General features: G+C 41.1%; 1 protein-coding gene across 1 annotated transcript in view; it reads right to left on the bottom strand.

Moving 5' to 3' along the window:
- LOC128663454 (uncharacterized) overlaps positions 1-19,512 on the bottom strand; it is a 552,883-nt gene that overhangs the window by 104,938 nt on the left and 428,433 nt on the right. Inside the window, exon 6 of the mRNA XM_053717787.1 lies at positions 9,215-9,324. Within this exon, the coding sequence (XP_053573762.1) occupies positions 9,215-9,324 (110 nt within the window). The remainder of the gene's footprint in view (positions 1-9,214; positions 9,325-19,512) is intronic.

The raw sequence follows: 19,512 nt of genomic DNA, 5'->3' as shown, positions 1-19,512 counted from the left end.
TCTGAGGATGCCAGCCCGTGTAGTTGTTGTCCAGACCAATGATAATCTGACTGACACACATCATTGAGTGACTTTTGATTTCCATTGATCTGAGTTTACATTGTAGAAACCAGACTCTGCAAATTTGTTAACTCCCGCCTTCAAACAGCCTGCAATTAGACATGTGCCAGAGGAAACAGATAGTGGAGAAATAATTGCTTGTCTGCATTTATGATGATCTTTTACTTTTTTTATTCTAAACATGCAAATTTTAATGTACTAGCATGTTAACCATTAGGAAGCTGTTTCTGGGTTTAATCTTCAGGGAGTTTCCTACAATATATTCAGTTGGCAAAGCTAATAAATATTTCAGTTCTGTAAGACAGTTTAGACGATTAGGTTTGTGGTTAATTTAAAGCTAAATCTTGATTTGTCACTGTTCCAAAGTGTATAAAAGGGGTATTGTAATATAATAATATAATTAATTCATTGATTGACCACCATGGGGCGCGATCCGATATACGGCGTAGGTTTCTGCGCAAGCGTGGAAACCTGCGCTGCCCGTAATTTCACCTTGCACATCGGGGTATTACAAATATATCGCCGGCATTTCCTAAGTGCCGTAAGTCTGAAAAACTTGCGATGTCCAGAAATAAGCGTAAGTACACATTTCTGGAGTCGCCAGTGACTTACGGCACTTTAGAAACTGCCGGCGCCTAAGAAAACTAACTAAAATTTTAAATCTCCCGTAACTGTCTAACACGCCTCCCAGAAATAAGCCCAACACGTATACCCCTCTATCTGCAATCACCCCTCTCACTCCTAATAATAAATGTATTAACCCCTAGACCAACAACCCCCCACAACACAATAATCCTAATTATTAACCCCTAAACCGCCATAGCCCACAATGCAAGTCACCTATTAAAGTTTTAACCCCTAAACCGCCATAGCCCACAACGCAATAAACCTAACCCCCCTAGCCTAACCCCCCCTAGCCTAACCCCCCCAAGCCTAACCCCCCTAGCCTAACCCCCCCTAGCCTAACACCCCCTAAATGAACTAAAAATACCTAATTTACAAAATACTAAAGTTACTCATATATTACAAAACACTAACACTACTTTAAAAATAAAAAATATACTAAGTATAAATTAAAGGGGCAGTCTAATCAAAATTCTGGAGTAGACTGTCTCTTTAAGCTAGAATTACAGAAAATAAAAAAAGCTAAAATTACAGAAAATAATAAAGAAAATTAAAAATGTTTAAACTAATTAGACCTAATCCCTATGAAAATAAAAAAAACACCCAAAATAAAAACACCCCCTAATCTAATAAACTACCAGTAACCCTTAAAAGGGCTTTTTGCAGGGCATTGCCCCAAGGTAATCAGCTCTTTTGCAAAATAAATACACAACCCCCCCAACGGTAAAACCCCCCACCCACCAACCCCCCCCCAAAAAAAACTAACACTAAAAACACTAAACTACCCATTGCCCTGAAAAGGGCATTTGTTGGGCATTGCCAGCTCTTTTGCTGCCCACCCTATCTAAATAAAATAAACCCCCCCAAAAAAACTTAAAAAAACCTAAGTCTAACCCCCAAGTGGTCCTTGTCCTGAAGACCGGTGGAGAAGGTCCTGTTCCAGGCGGTGAAGTCTTCTTCCAAGCGGCGACCTCTTCTTCTTCCAGGAACCAGCCGGCGCGGAGCGAAGGAGTTGAAGACCGATGACCGCGGCCGATTGGCTGATTTGAATTTGAGGCTCAAATCAGCCAATAGGAATTCAAGGGACGCCATTTTTTTTTTTTTTTTAATTTTTATTGAGGAAATATGCATACATGAATAGCAAGTACAAGATAGGAAAACCAGAATGTATTGGTACATGTACAAGTACAGTATATTGCTAAAACAATCCTCATTTTTTGTCCCATATAACAAGTTTCTAGGTCACTCTTGGACCTATAATTAATATGCTTCCAAAAGATATTGGGAATATTTAAACTAGATATAACTATATACAAAAAACATTGTGATATAAGCAGAAACAGCAGCAGAATCAGGTCCGAGTCTTCAGGCGCCATCTCATAAATGTAGACAAGTTGCTTCTCGCACAAATAATTTTAATACATGGCAAAAGAGCTTATTAGTAAGTAAAAAAGAAGTGTACAAGGGTATTCCTTTCCCTGTCATATTGTGTGCTCTTGTAAGTTCTAGCAGGTCAGTTGCTACAATGCTATTAAAATAACAGTGTCATACAATGTACTACCTGGGGGATGTGGGGTATGACACTGAGGGTGGTTATGACAACTTAGAATTAACATACCTAGATACCATGGACAGCATAAGGCGTAAAGTTGTGTATAGACGGATATGTAGCATGGCATTACTTTTTAAATGTATAGGCAGCTACCGCCCAAGCAAGTGCTGTGCATTAAAGTTCTGTTTATGAGGTGCGAGGCATAAATAAGTATCACCAATGTCAGTCTTGCACTCCTAAATATTATGTTAGTGCCCAGGGAATAAGCATATGCTATGAATTGAGTATTTGCTAACAGAGTGTGTTATGGAGATAGGTTTTAACTGGACTGCCGGGGATATGGTAGCAACCGTCTTTTGCCAGATATCCTATACTATAAAAGGCCAAGTGTGTTTGTCCGAAGCTGTCATGCGCAGTAGAGAAAGCACGCGGACAAACACACCTGGCCTTACAGTCCCTAAATCTCTGCAGTGCGACTCGAGCAGAAGTGGGCGTGACCGAGCATGGACGGGGGCGTGACCGAGCGTGAAGGGGCGTGGTCGAGCGTGAAGACCCGTGACGGGGGCGGGGCCGAACGTGAAGGGGGCGGGGTGAGGCGGGCCCGTGAAAGGCTGTACAGACTGAGACTCTGAGAGCTCAAAACAGCTCAAAAGAGGGGAGAGAGGGGGTAGGGAAAAGATAAGAAAGGTGAGAGAGATCAAGAGGGGAGAGAGAGCTCAAGAGGGGAGATAAAGGGAGCAAAAGAGAGGGAGAGAGACAGCAAAAGAGAGGGGGAGGGAGAGCAAAAGAAAGGGGAGAGAGAGATCAAAAGAGAGGGGGGGAGAGAGGGAAGAGAGGGAGAGAGGGGGGAGGGGAGGAGAGAGATAGGGGACAAAGAGAGGGGAGAGAGAGGGGGGAGAGAGGGAGAGAGAGGGGGAAAGAAAGAGGGGGGGAGAAAGAGGGGAGAGAGAGAGAGAGAGAGGGGAGGGGGAGAGAAAGAGAGAGGGGAGAGAGAGGGGAGACAGAGAGAGAGAGAGAGGGGGGAGAGAAAGAGAGGGGGAAGAGAGAGAGAGAGAGGGGGGGAGAGAGAGAGAGAGAGAGAGGGGGGGTGGGAGAGAGGGGTGGGAGAGAGAGGGGGGGAGAGAGAGAGGGGGGGAGAGAGAAGGGGGGAGAGAGGGGGGGAGAGAGAGGGGGGGGAGAGAGAGAGGGGGGGAAAGAGAGGGGGGGGGGAGAGGGGGGGGAGAGGGGGGAGAGAGAGAGGGGGGGAGAGAGAGTGAGGGGGGAGAGAGAGGGGAGAGGGAGAGAGAGGGAGAGAGATAGAGGGGAGAGGGAGAGATAGAGGGGAGAGAGAGGGGAGAGAGAGATAGAGGGGAGAGAGAGAGAGATAGAGGGGATAAAGAGAGATAGAGGGGAGAAAGAGAGGGGGGAGAGAGGGGGGAGAGAGAGAGGGGGAGAGAGAGGGGAGAGAGAGAGCGCAAAAGAGAGGGGGAGAGAGAGGGGGAGAGAGAGGGGGGAGAGAGAGGGGGGAGAGAGAGGGGGTGGGAGAGAGGGGTGGGAGAGAGGGGGGGAGAGAGAGGGGAGGGAGAGAGTGGGGGAGAGAGAGAGTGGGGGAGAGAGAAGGGGGGAGAGAGGGGGGGAGAGAAAGAGGGGAGAGGGAGAGAGAGGGGAGAGGAAGAGAGAGATAGAGGGGAGAGAGAGAGATAGAGGGGAGAGATAGAGGGGAGAGAGAGAGATATAGAGGGGAGAGAGAGATAGAGGGGAGAAAGAGAGATAGAGGGGAGAGAGAGAGGGGGAGAGAGGGGGAGAGAGGGGGGAGAGAGAGGGGGAGAGAGAGAGCGCAAAAGAGAGGGGGAGAGAGAGCGCAAAAGAGAGGGGGGAGAGAGAGCGCAAAAGAGGGGGGGGGGGAGAGAGGGGGAGAGAGAGAGGGGAGAGGGAGATAGAGATAGAGGGGAGAGAGAGATAGAGGGGAGAGAGAGAGAGATAGAGGGGAGAGAGAGAGAGATAGAGGGTAGAGAGAGATATAGAGGAGAGAGAGAGAGAGAGAGATAGAGAGGAGAGAGAGAGATAGAGGGGAGAAAGAGAGATGGGGGAGAGAGAGGCGGGGAGAGAGAGGGGGGAGAGAGGGGGGGAGAGAGGGGGGGGAGAGAGAGAGCAAAAGAGAGGGGGAGAGAGAGCGCAAAAGAGAGGGGGGAGAGAGAGCACAAAAGAGGGGGGGTGAGAGAGAGAGCGTAAAAGAGAGGGGTGAGAGAGAGAGCGTAAAAGAGAGGGGTGAGAGCAAAAGAGAGGGGAGAGAGAGCACAAAAGAGAGGGGGAGAGAGAGAGCGCAAAAGAGGGGGGAGAAAGAGAGCGTAAAAGAGGGGGGGAGAGAGAGAGCGCAAAAGAGGGGGGAGAGAGAGACCTCAAAAGAGAGGGGGAAAGAAAGCGCAAAAGAGAGGGGGAGAGGGCAAAAGAGGGGGAGAGAGAGAGCACAAAAGAGGGGGGAGAGAGAGCACAAAAGAAGGGGGAGAGAGAGCGCAAAAGAGAGGGGGGAGAGAGCTCAAAAGAGAGGGGGAGAGAAAGCGCAAAAGAGAGGGGGGAGAGAGAGCAAAAGAGAGGGGGGGAGAGAGAGCGCAAAGGGTGGGACCGCTGTACCCTGCAAAAAATGGCCCGTGTGAACGGGCTTTAGGACTAGTACATATAATAAATAACATTTTGGGGTGCTTATTATATACTTAGGGAAACATAGCATAACGTTTTAAACCAACAAAAAGTTTCTTGGGAACATTAACGATAGATCCATTGAACAGGGAGATACACAGACAGTTTTAATATGAGCCTTTTTGCTGTTCGTCAGCCCCCTGAGTCAAATTGCAGCCTGAGCAGCGTCCCTTTGTGATTACCCATAATAATGCAATCTTTCCCATACACAGCCTTTACCTCTAAGTGCAAAGAGGGACATGAGTACTCATGTTCAATCCCCCCGGTCTCAGGTTCAAAGGTAGGATTCCCACAGGCTATTAACTGGTGTAAATTACCCGTTGCGTGACACTTCTGATTAGGCTTAGTATGTATATGTGTCCCAGTGTCACCAAATGCCGCCAATACTTGTACAAGGGGAGTCTTTGGCGCCAACATTACCTCTTTAGTGTCAATGACAGAGTCTATCTGTGTATCCGGACCGGACAAAGCCAACCCTTCGGCATCAGGAGGGGTAAGTATGCTCTTACCAGGTAGTCCAAGAGTATATGTTATTCTTGCAGCCGCACCAGGGCCCTTCTGTGCGGGTTGTAAGCCGGAGCTATTCAGGGCTGTCTCCTTGCTGCTTGGAATAAGCCTAACGGCCTGTGCTGTTGTGGGAAGTTCCCTTTTCTGTGGCTGTATCGGAGGATTTTCTACGGGCTGAGGAGCACTCTCTCTCGTTATCTCTCTCCAGTCGCCATCTTTGTTTGGATGTGGTGTAGAGATCCGTGTTGGTTCTTCCATGGGTATGTTGTTTATCGGTGGTAGGGTGCTCTGAGTACAGTCTAATGGGAGTGATCGATGATAGATTCTAAGGAGTAGATTCTCCAATTTAGCAAAACGCTGATCTAGCTCCTGCACCAGGCTCATCTCCCATGCGGTCGCCATCTTGAAAGCAATCTTGTGTGCGGCAACTTAAGGACCCAATCCCTTGCAAGGTTGTTGTCTGTGAATTATTTTTTCTGCTTAGCGATGTTTTAGAGAACAGTAAGGCAGAAACCTGCTGCCAGCACTGGTAACCCGGAGGAGCCGGGGGGGAGTCGCTACCTATTAATAGGCCACCGCCTTAGGTCTTAGTCGTCCGATCTGTGGCTCTTGGGTCATGTAAACAGCTATCGAAGATAGAAATATAGCCACCGTATTAATGGCAACCATAAATCACTAAGATATAAGTATATTTTAGCGGTCAAATTCTCTAAAATCGGTGGATTGAAGGGGTTTCTTCTAGAGCCTGCAGTAGATACGTCCTATCCAGTACGTGGTTCGGACACACCCCCCCAAGGGACGCCATTTTTAATTGCGTACCTTGAATTCCTATTCAGTGTACGGCGGAGATCGTATGAAGAGGATCCTCCATGCTCCATGGCTCTGCCGGTCTTCAGTTCCAGAGTCGCCGGTCTTCAACTCCTCCGCTCTGCGCCGGCTGGTTCCTGGAAGAAGAAGAGGTCGCCGCTTGGAAGAAGACTTCACCGCCTGGAACAAGACCTTCTTCTCCGGTCTTCAGGACAGGTAAAGACCACTTGGGGGTTAGACTTAGGTTTTTTTAAGGATTTTTTTTTTGGGGGGTATTTTATTTAGATAGGGTGAGCAGCAAAAGAGCTGGCAATGCCCAACAAATGCCCTTTTCAGGGCAATGGGTAGTTTAGTGTTTTTAGTGTTATTTTTTTTTGGGGGGGGGGTTTGGTGGGTGGGGGTATTTGTGTATTTATTTTGCAAAAGAGCTGATTACCTTGGGGCAATGCCCTGCAAAAAGCCCTTTTAAGGGCTACTGGTAGTTTATTAGATTAGGGGGTGTTTTTATTTTGGGTGTTTTATTTTTATAGGGATTAGGTGTAATTAGTTTAAATTTTGTAATTTTCTTTATTATTTTCTGTAATCTTTGCTTTTTTTATTTTATGTAATTCTAGCTTAAAGAGACAGTCTACTCCAGAATTTTGATTAGACTGCCCCTTTAATTTATACTTAGTATATTTTTATTTTTATTGTAGTGTGAGTGTTTTGTAATTTATGAGTAACTTTAGTATTTTGTAAATTAGGTATTTTTAGTTAATTTAAGGGGTGTTAGGCTAGGGGGGGGTTAGGCTAGGGGGGTTAGGTAAGGGGTTAGGTTTATTGTGTTGTGGGATATGGCGGTTTAGGGGTTAATACTTTAATAGGTGACTTGCGGTGTGGGCTATGGCGTTTTAGGGGTTAATAATTTAATAGGTGACTTGTGGTGTGGGCTATGGCGGTTTAGGGGTTAATACTTTAATAGGTGTATTGCGTTGTGGGCTATGGCGGTTTATGGGTTAAAACACTTTATTAGTTATTGCGGTGGGGGATTTCGGTTGACAGGTAGATAGACATTGCGCATGCGTTAGGTGTTAGTTTTTATTTGCAGGCATTTTAGGGAGTTACACTGCTCCCATACTCAGCGCAAGGCTTGCTACGGCTGCATTTTATGGCGAGGTGAAAATGGAGTAAGATTTCTCCATTTTCGCCACGTAAGTCCTTGCGCTGGATATTGGATACCAAATTGCGCATCTTTTCTATGTTAGTCTATGGGTCAAAAAACTACGTCCGACGGGTGAAATATACGTGCCGCATTTATATGCAGCACTGTATATAGGATACCAAAAATGTGCAAATATGTAATGGGGGCCCTGGTCGTCACTATGTGAGTTTGTTTGACCCTTGCAAAAGTGTCTGCTGAGCCTGAACTAAACCTGCTGATTTTCTGCAGAGTTTAGTCATGGAGATCTGTGTATGTGCTGTTAGGAGCTACACTGCAAACAAAAAACTAAAAAGCAGGCAGCTTTAAAACTCCTGTGTCCTGCAGCACGCAGCAACTGCTCCCAGTGTTTCAAGTTGACTAAGAGCAGTTTCTGCGTGCAAGCTGCCTTCACTGTCTGTGATCACTGTTGCAGTTCAGACACAGATCCTCAGTCAGGGACCCTGGACCTGTCTGATAAGCAGGGTCAAACTGTGTACCTTCTTCTAAAGTAACATGGTCCTAGTGCCCTTCTCTAAATATGACTACCTGCCTGAAGAAACAGCGTGGTTAGCGCTGAGAAACGCGTAGCGTGTTTTACTGATTTTTTATCACTTTGTATTTTATTTGATTAACTGTACATGAACTTTTTTGGATCATAAAGTAATTTTTTTATTTTACTGAAGTCTCCTGTTTCTTACTGAGGTTCCTGGAATAAGACTACAACCTATGAGTTTATGTGCGCTGGGCCACTACAATAGTCCTAGCTCGCTTCACTAGCACTTTAGTGTGCTTTAGGCCATGTGAGTATCCATTTTATTGGTAGCTACCAGTGGGTGCCCATTTGAATGATTGACCTGCACTAGGAGTCGCCCTCTTCCTTCTTTTCATGTTTATGAACATGTGTGTGTAAGTGTAAGTGAGTGTGTGTGTGTGTGTGAGTTTGTGTGTATGTAAGTGTGTGTGTGAGTGTAAGTGTGTGTGAGTGTAAGTGAGTTTGTGTGTGTAAGTGAGTTTGTGTGTGTGTAAGTGAGTGTGTGTGTAAGTGTGAGTTTGTGTGTGTGTAAGTGAGTTTGTGTGTGTGTGAGTGTGTGTGTAAGTGAGTGTGTGTGTAAGTGAGTGTATGTGTAAGTGAGTGTGTGTGTAAGTGAGTGTGTGTATAACTGTGTGTGTGAATTTTCACCCACAACAGTAATCCATAACTTTCTTCCTTTTGTTGGGACATTAACTTTCTCAATCTAAGATGTCTCTATTTCCCTAGTGCTACAACTCCAATATATATATATAATTGTTATGCAGCACAACCACTGTCTGATCTGCTATGCAGCACAACCAGTGTTTGATTTGAATCTAGCAACCAATAAGCAAGCGCTACCCATGTTCTTAAACAAAAATGGGCCAGCTCCTAAGCTTTAAATACAGATACCAAGAGAACTAGGAAAAATTGATAATAGGAGTTAATTAGATAGATGCTTAAAATTTTCATGCTCTAAAAAAATTGGGTTTCATATACCTTTAACTAGGATGGCATGTAATTGGGGGGGCGGCAAAATGTATCCTCACCTGTGTGGCGAAAAATCCTAGCACCGGCCCTGTTTTGTGGTTTGGGAAACTTTGCCCCTCCTGGTAGGATTGTATCTACAATACGTCACTAGCTCATGGACTCTTGCCAATTTCATGATAGAAAAGTAAATTAGAAAGCTGTGAAAAACCACATGCTATTTCTGAATCATTAAAGAAACATTCTGGATTTCATATCCCTTTAAAAGATTATGCAACTGCAAGAAATAGATAGATTAAGCAGAACTCACCTTTAAAACAAACTTGCCGTTGTCGTATGCGAAATAGAGATCATTGTCAGTATTCTTAAAAGTAAATGTATATTGTCCATCCTTATGAAATCCAGTAATGCAATATGTATCTGTGGAATCAAATCATATAAATGGTAATGACTGAGATATATATGACATAGAAATATAAAAGTTACCGTATTCATGTATTCAGAATAGCTTACTTTAACCCTTTGAGTGCTAACGACGGCTCTGAGCTGTCGCAAATTGCCCCAGTCAGGTGCTGATGATGGCTCAGAGTCGTCGCTAGCACTCACCCACCTTGAGGGCAATATGGGGGCTCCCACTGACTCCCACCCCGGTGATCTGGACTGTATAGTGACAAGCATCGCCGGGGCTTCATGATTCACGTGGTGAAGTCACGCACAATGACGTGATGATGTCACTGCACAACTTTATTTAAAAATTACAATATACAATATAGGGAAATGGGGGCATGCTGCTTAGAAGCCTGTATCTCAGGCATCTACAAAGCTACAAACCCCCAAGACCCATCCAACGGTATAAGTCTTGGGGATCTGGGGGGGAAAAAAATGTATATATTTAAAAAAAATAAAAATAAAAAAAAAGCTCAAATCCAGCTTAGCACCCAGGTGGGAAATGGCTTAGCACTCAAAGGGACACAAATCATATATTTTTTTTCTTTTATGAATCTAAAAGAAAGCATTTTTTTTTTGTAAAGTGGATGCTACTGTGTTGAAAAAAAAAATTATGCTTGAGCGCATGTTACTGTCCACCAATAAATAATTAAAGTTTTGCTTATTCACCAGGGAGTAGTCACTCAGCTCATAAGATTTAAGGGCCGGATTACAAGTTTTGCGGTATGTCTTTGCCGCTTGAAAAATAACAGGTTTATTTAGTGTTGGCGATGTGGTCTGGGCGGTGGTTTAGGGGTTAATAGGTTTATTTATTGTTGGTGATGTGGGGCGGTGGTTTAGGGGTTATTAGACTAGGGGCTTATGTTAGGGTGTTCTTTCTGTATAGACTTCAGTGGGGAATGTAAAAATGCAATAGCGACTTCGCAATTGCAGATGTTAGGTTTTTTTCCCAACATTTTTTCTCCATTGATCTCTATGTGGGAATACATGCACAAGCTCGCCAAGTCGGAACTTGGTTTCTGTGCGGTATGTGGCTTACTGCACCATACCGCACGAGAAAAATATAATTTATGTAAGAACTTACCTGATAAATTCATTTCTTTCATATTAGCAGGAGTCCATGAGCTAGTGATGTATGGGATATACATTCCTACCAGGAGGGGCAAAGTTTCCCAAACCTCAAAATGCATATAAATACACCCCTCACCACACCCACAAATCAGTTTAACGTATAGCCAAGAAGTGGGGTGATAAGAAAAAAGTGCGAAAGCATAAAAAATAAGGAATTGGAATAATTGTGCTTTATACAAAAAAATCATAACCACCACAAAAGGGTGGGCCTAATGGACTCTTGCTAATATGAAAGAAATGAATTTATCAGGTAAGTTCTTACATAAATTATGTTTTCTTTCATGTAATTAGCAAGAGTCCATGAGCTAGTGACGTATGGGATAATGACTACCCAAGATGTGGATCTTCCACGCAAGAGTCACTAGAGAGGGAGGGATAAAATAAAGACAGCCAATTCCGCTGAAAATAATCCACACCCAAAATAAAGTTTTAAATCTTATAATGAAAAAAACTGAAATTATAAGCAGAAGAATCAGACTGAAACAGCTGCCTGAAGTACTTTTCTACCAAAAACTGCTTCAGAAGAAGAAAACACATCAAAATGGTAGAATTTAGTAAAAGTATGCAAAGAAGACCAAGTGGCTGCTTTGCAAATCTGATCAACTGAAGCTTCATTCCTATACGCCCAGGAAGTAGAAACTGACCTAGTAGAATGAGCTGTAATCCTTTGAGGCAGAGTTTTACCCGACTCGACATAGGCATGATGAAACAAAGATTTTAACCAAGATGCCAAAGAAATGGCAGAAGCCTTCTGACCTTTCCTAGAACCGGAAAAGATAACAAATAGACTTGAAGTCTTTCGGAAATCCTTAGTAGCTTCAACATAATATTTCAAAGCTCTAACTACATCCAAAGAATGCAACGAGTTTTCCTTAGAATTCTTAGGATTAGGACACAATGAAGGAACCACAATTTCTCTACTAATGTTGTTAGAATTCACAACCTTAGGTAAAAATTTAAAAGAAGTTCGCAACACCGCCTTATCCTGATGAAAAATCAGAAAAGGAGACTCACAAGAAAGAGCAGATAATTCAGAAACTCTTCTAGCAGAAGAGATGGCCAAAAGAAACAAAACTTTCCAAGAAAGTAATTTAATGTCCAGCGAATGCATAGGTTCAAACGGAGGAGCTTGAAGAGCCCCCAGAACCAAATTCAAACTCCAAGGAGGAGAGATTGACTTAATAACAGGTTTTATACGAGCCAAAGCTTGTACAAAACAATGAATATCAGGAAGACTAGCAATCTTTCTGTGAAAAAGAACAGAAAGAGCAGAGATTTGACCTTTCAAGGAACTTGCAGACAAACCTTATCCAAACCATCCTGAAGAAACTGTAAAATTCTAGGAATTCTAAAAGAATGCCAAGAAAAATGATGAGAAAAACACCAAGAAATGAAAATCTTCCAGACTCGATAATATATCTTCCTAGATACAGTTTTACGAGCCTGTAACATAGTATTAATCACAGAGTCAGAGAAACCTCTATGATTGAGAATCAAGCGTTCAATCTCCATACCTTCAAATTTAAGGATTTGAGAACCTGATGGAAAAAAGGACCTTGCGATAGAAGGTCTGGTCTTAACGGAAGAGTCCACGGTTGGCAAGTGGCCATCCAGACAAGATCCGCATACCAAAACCTGTGAGGCCATGCTGGAGCCACCAGCAGAATAAACGAACGTTCCTTTAGAATCTTGGAAAAAGAACTATAGGCGGAAAGATATAAGCAGGATGATACTTCCAAGGAAGTGACAATGCATCCACTGCTTCCGCCTGAGGATCCCTGGATCTGGACAGATACCTGGGAAGCTTCTTGTTTAGATGAGAAGCCATCAGATCTATTTCTGGAAGTCCCCATATTTGAACAATCTGAAGAAATACCTCTGGGTGAAGAAACCATTCGCCCGGATGTAGTGTTTGGCGACTGAGATAATCCGCTTCCCAATTGTCTATACCTGGGATATGAACCGCAGAAATTAGACAGGAGCTGGATTCCGCCCATACAAGTATTCGAGAGACTTCTTTCATAGCCAGAGGACTGTGAGTTCCTCCTTGATGATTGACATATGCCACGGTTGTGACATTGTCCGTCTAGAAACAAATGAACGACTCTCTCTTTAGAAGAGGCCACGACTGAAGAGCTCTGAAAATTGCACGGAGTTCCAAAAATGTTGATTGGTAATCTCACCTCCTGAGATTCCCAAACCCCTTGTGCTGTCAGAAACCCCCATACAGCTCCCCAACCTGTCAGATTTGCATCTGTTGAGATCACAGTCTAGGTTGGAAGAACAAAAAGAAGCCCCCTGAACTAAACAATGGTGATCTGTCCACCACGTCAGAGAGTGTCGAACAATCGGTTTTAAAGATATTAATTGAGATATCTTTGTATAATCCCTGCACCACTGGTTCAGCATACAGGGCTGAAGAGGTTGCATGTGAAAACGAGCAAAGGGAATCGCGTCCAATGCAGCAGTCATAAGACCTAGAATTTCCATGCATAAGGCTACCGAAGGGAATGATTGAGACTGAAGGTTTCGATAAGCTGAAACCAATTTCAAACGCCTCTTGTCCGTCAGAGACAGAATCAAGAACACTGAATCTATCAGGAAACCTAAAAAGGTTACCCTTGTCTGAGGAATCAAACAAACTTTTTGGTAAATTGATCCTCCAACCATGTTCTTGAAGAAACAACACTTATAAAAGACTGGAAAGGTTCTTTCTAGAGAAAATGAGCAAAGGGAATTGAATCCAATGCTGTGGCCATAAGACCTAAAACTTCTATGCATATATAGCAACTGAAGGAAATAATAGAGACTAAAGGTACCGATAGACGGAACCCAATAACATTATCCCTTGTCTGATAGAGACAAGGACAGTGACACAAACTATCTGGAAACCTAAAAAAGGTGACCCTTGTGTGAGGAATCAAGAGCTTTAGAAAAGAAGATCCTCTAACTATGTCCTGAAGAGTAAGTGAATCATATGAGATTCCGCATCCTCAGAAAATAATCTGAATGAAAACAGAAAAATGAAAATATGCATTTATTGTATCTAATGAAAACAAATAATGCTATCAAAGACCATAAAAAGGCAAAATAGTTTGAATAAAACTCCAAAACCCGGTTCCTCAAAAGGAACTGGAAGAAATACCCCAGAAGATTCCAGGTCTGAGCAGCGCTTGAACCCCATGGGTGCCCAGCCATGCTTCAACAGTACCCAAAATATATAGGACAGAAACACAGTTAAAGAAAGTGTTAGCCTTGCTGGAATAAAATCAAAGAAATTTGGACAAAATAAATTTCAAAGAAGCCTTAACCTGCCCCTTACCAGCCAAGCTGGAATACGGCACGTACATCGCAAAATTATGCTGGTTCAGCATACAGAGCTGAAGAGGTCGCATGTGAAAACGAGCAAAGGGAATCGCGTCCAATGCAGCAGTCATAAGACCTAGAATTTCCATGCATAAGGCTACCGAAGGGAATGATTGAGACTGCAGGTTTCGATAAGCTGAAACCAATTTCAAACGCCTCTTGTCCATCAGAGACAGAATCAAGAACACTGAATCTATCAGGAAACCTAAAAAGGTTACCCTTGTCTGAGGAATCAAACGAACTTTTTGGTAAATTGATCCTCCAACCATGTTCTTGAAGAAACAACATTTATAAAAGACTGGAAAGGTTCTTTCAAGAGAAAATGAGCAAAGGGAATTGAATCCAATGCTGTGGCCATAAGACCTAAAACTTCTATGCATATATAGCAACTGAAGGAAATAATAGAGACTAAAGGTACCGATAGACGGAACCCAATAACATTATCCCTTGTCTGATAGAGACAAGGACAGTGACACAAACTATCTGGAAACCTAAAAAAGGTGACCCTTGTGTGAGGAATCAAGAGCTTTAGAAAAGAAGATCCTCTAACTATGTCCTGAAGAGTAAGTGAATCATATGAGATTCCGCATCCTCAGAAAATAATCTGAATGAAAACAGAAAAATGAAAATATGCATTTATTGTATCTAATGAAAACAAATAATGCTATCAAAGACCATAACAAGGCAAAATAGTTTGAATAAAACTCCAAAACCCGGTTCCTCAAAAGGAACTGGAAGAAATACCCCAGAAGATTCCAGGTCTGAGCAGCGCTTGAACCCCATGGGTGCCCAGCCATGCTTCAACAGTACCCAAATGCAAAACAACAAGACAAATGCAACAGCACCTAGTCTAGTAAATGTTGTCCCTTTAACAATGCTAAAATAAATCATAATCTGATACTTGATCTTAAAGTAAACAGAGAAAATGAAGCAATTGCAATATCCAAATAAATCACAGGACCAAGAAAAGTACCTGAAACTAAATAATTTTCCATAAATAAGATACAACTATCTAAAGGAAAATAAATACTATTTTGCTATAGAAACAATAGCATAATTAGTAGAATTAGAGATAGCCCCAATAAATTGGAGAACCCTCCAAATTGAGTTTAACTGCTGGCAAAGAATATAGTTTAAAACCTTTGAAGAAGGAATAAAAGAAAATTCTCAGCCTATTCCATTCCCTAGTATAGGGAATTGGAAAGAAAACCTCTAAAGAAATAAATAGGCAGAAATAATGTCAGCTAGTCTTAAAGAACTAGTTACCTTAATATCCAAAATAATCAACACCTTTTCAACAAAGAACAAATGTACTTTAATAATTGAAAAATAATAAAAAAGTAGATTTGTTAGTGTCAATATCTGATGAAGAAAATTTCTGAAAGAGAAAAAAACATCATCAGAGAAGGATAAATCAGTATGTTGTTGGTCATTTGAAACTTCAATAATTAAAAAAGAAGTGAAAAAGACCTAAAGATTTTATTAGAAGGCACAAAGTCAGACAAAGCCTTTAACATAGAATCAGAAAAATATTTCTTATAAGTCTTCTAAATATTTCTTGTAAGAAAAGAAAATATATAAAGCATAAATACTATAAAAATAAATGAACTTAGCTTTGGTAGAACTGAAACTCAGTTAAGCGTTTTTCCAAAAGTGGCTTCTGATTCAGAGTCCATTTGAGACATCTTGCAATATGTAATAGAAAAAACAACATATAAAGCAAAATTGATCAAATTCCTTAAATGACAGTTTCAGGAATGGGAAAAAAATGCCAATGAACAAGCTTCTAGCAACCAGAAGCAATAAATAATGAGACTTAAATATTGTGGAGACAACAATGACGCTCAAATTTTTTAGCTCTAAAAAAGCCGCCCACATTATTTGGCGCCTAAATGCTTTTGGCGCCAAAAATGGCGCCACATCCGGTAACGCCGACAATTTTTGGCGCAAAAACGTCAAAAAAATGACGCAACTTCCGGCGACACGTATGACGCCGGAAATGACAAGAAAATTTTTGCGCCAAGAAAGTCCGCGCCAAGAATGATGCAATAAAATGAAGCATTTTCAGCCCCCGCGAGCCTAACAGCCCACAGGAAAAAAAGTCAAATTTTAAGGTAAGAAAAAAATTGGATTATGAAACTGACTGTCTGGAAATAAGGAAAGTTGAACATCCTGAATCAAGGCAAATAAATGTTTAAACACATATATTTAGAACTTTATATAAAAGTTCCCAACCATAGCTTAGAGTGTCACAGAAAATAAGACTTACTTACCCCAGGACACTCATCTACATGTAGTAGAAAGCCAAACCAGTACTGAAACGAGAATCAGTAGAGGTAATGGTATATATAAGAGTATATCGTCGATCTGAAAAGGGAGGTAAGAGATGAATCTCTACGACCGATAACAGAGAACCTATGAAATAGACCCCGTAGAAGGAGATCATTGAATTCAAATAGGCAATACTCTCCTCACATCCCTCTGACATTCACTGCACGCTGAGAGGAAAACCGGGCTCCAACCTGCTGCGGAGCGCATACCAACGTAGAATCTAGCACAAACTTACTTCACCACCTCCACAGGAGGCAAAGTTTGTAAAACTGATTTGTGGGTGTGGTGAGGGGTGTATTTATAGGCATTTTGAGGTTTGGGAAACTTTGCCCCTCCTGGTAGGAATGTATATCCCATACGTCACTAGCTCATGGACTCTTGCTAATTACATGAAAGAAAGAAAGTTTTATAGTAATTTGTAACAGTGGCCCAATGGAAATAGTGGTACGGCCCCATTGCGCGCGGTGTATACGCAACGGGTTTACCGCACAACTTGTAATGCGGGCCTAAGTTTTAAAAGAACACAGACTTCCTGTTAGCTTTAAAATTAATAGAAACATCTTTAACGTAACTTTTTATGCAGATAAATTAAATAGTGTTCTTTCATAAACACAATCAAATTTTTAGAGTTTACTGTACCTTTTTAATGCACATACAAGCTCTTATCTCATTAAGCAACATATTCAAAAGGTTCTGGGAAGGGTAGCAATATATAGATTGGAGATGCAATCGTCCATTAGAGGGCCATTATATTGATGAAATGAGGGGGAGGGGACGTCACCAGGAGGGGCGGAGAATCAACATACTTGTTGAAGTATCGTAATCCAAGTCTAGGTGATACAATATAACAGACACATGCCAGGTGTGGATATGTTTACAATCTGGACATTTGGCTTTTAATGGCTTGCTGATGATTTTTTTTTTCTTGTACCCTGAGTGACTTTTGAAGGGACAGGAAATCTAAGTTTTTTCTTTTATGATTCAGGTAGTGGACACAATTTTAAACAACTTTTCATTTAACCTCTTTTAATTAATTTGCTTCGTCCTCTTTGTATCCTTTGTTGAAAAGTATACCTACATAGGCTCAGAAACTTAGAACTTTTTGCTGATTGGTGGTTTCACACATATATGCATGCCTCTTGTGATTGGCTTACCAATAGGTTCAGGTAGTGCCCAGTAGTGCATTGCTGCTTCTTCAAGAAAGAATAGCAAGATAATGAAACAAAATTGATTATAAATGTAAATTACAAAGTTGATTACAAATGTATTCTCTATCTGAATCATGAAAGAAACAAAATGGTTTTCATGTCCCTTTAAGTGCCATATGTATTTTAACAATATGTTTTAATTAAAGTATTTCATTTAAGAGATCCTGGCATCTAGTGGTATTTCCTTACAGAACATATCTTAGAGGTAGAGCAGCTCTGGCAAGTGTGAATATGAATGTTATTGGTGTTTGACACATTCACAATACAGAATTATGCTATGCTTTCTATTATTTTCTTTCTACTCTTCAGTGACCTCAACACATTTGTGCCCTATAATTGAATTACTAGGAATATGTTGGAGATAAAGTATCATTATTTAATTACTGCACATTTTACAGGCACATTTTTATCTCATATAGTGATGAAATTAAATTCTCTAATTATTCAGAGAATGTAATTTCATCAATATAATGCAAAGCTATGAAACTGCTTCTGATCCAATCAGCAGCGCTAGGTTATGTGACTAGTGCTGAAGGTTAGATCATAAGCATATTCCTTTTGGGACTAGCAGTGCTCTGAGGGTTTCGATCAGTACTTTAAACAGCACCAATCAGATGTAGATATACGTCATACGATACAACCTTTCAGAAAGCTCCAGCAGGCTTGCTCATCATGGACTGCAGGCATCTGCATTCATATGGTGCTCCATTATCATATGAAAGCAGATTGCCAGATAGTTATGGTGAGATTGCAAGTGGAGCGCAAGCCATAAGGGGTTTATTGTGGATGTTTGCCCTCATCTGGCTTATCGCTAATATTACGAGTTGAAAGAAAACACGATTTACGCTAGAATGATTATTAGAATTATTACATAAATACATATATAGACATATATATCAGTGCATTGGAGCCCTTCCCAGTTAAGTAGATGAAAACATGAAAAAACATATTTATGCAATAATTATTTTTAATAAAGTGTTATAGTGTGTATCCACATTCCAATGTTCTGCACATAGCAGAATATGTTCTATGTATTTATAAATAGATATTCATATATATATATATATATATATATATATATATATATATATATATATATATATATATATATATATATATATATATATATATATATATATATACAGTATATATATATATATATATATATATATGTATATATCTATACCTATATATAATCATAAAACAACAGAGAGGGTTGGCGCACATCTAAATACTTGAATCCACATGTTTATAACATTTACAAGCAAAATTATATTTAATTTTTGCTGCAAGACTTTGTCTATATATCTTTAAATAAAGTTGGGATCTTAGTCACACAATATGGCCATATTCTGCTAAGCCAGTCTACCACTTACAAGGTGTCCCAAAGTCAGACTGGTCCTAACACTAGTCTGTTTAGCTTTGCTGGGCTGAGTCATTCGATTCTAATATTAAATACAGAATTCCAAAATTGCAGTGCTATGCCTCAAATCATGACTGCACAGAATGAAACTCCCTAGCTTTATATGTATATATATATACCATAGTCACATTATACTAGTCAGTTTACCTTTGCTGGGCTGAGTCATTCGATTCTAATATTAAATACAGAATTCCAACTTTGCAGTGCTATGCCTCAAATCATGACTGCACAGAATGAAGCTCCCTAGCTGAGTATATATATATATATATCAAGATCACATTATATGGAATACACCTGGGCTCCTGGGCTGGGTGGTGTGCATTAACCAAAGGGATTTGGTCAACTCCCTATTATAGAATCAAACACACGGGGGGGTTTGGTTAAGCACACCACAAAAAAACCATTTTAAAGTTTTTAAAATACTAGCACACATATTGTGGGAGTGCTGCCAAAAAGACCAAAACAATAACAAAACAACAGAGAGGGTTGGCGCACATCTAAATACTTGAATCCACATGTTTATAACATTTACAAGCAAAATTATATTTAATTTTTGCTGCAAGACTTTGTCTATATATCTTTAAATAAAGTTGGGATCTTAGTCACACAATATGGCCATATTCTGCTAAGCCAGTCTACCACTTACAAGGTGTCCCAAAGTCAGACTGGTCCTAACACTAGTCTGTTTAGCTTTGCTGGGCT

This window comes from Bombina bombina, chromosome 6, assembly GCF_027579735.1.
Source record: "Bombina bombina isolate aBomBom1 chromosome 6, aBomBom1.pri, whole genome shotgun sequence".
Taxonomy (NCBI): Eukaryota; Metazoa; Chordata; class Amphibia; order Anura; family Bombinatoridae; genus Bombina; species Bombina bombina.
The sequence above is the reverse complement of the archived record's forward strand: the minus strand, read 5'-3'. Positions and strand labels throughout refer to the sequence as shown.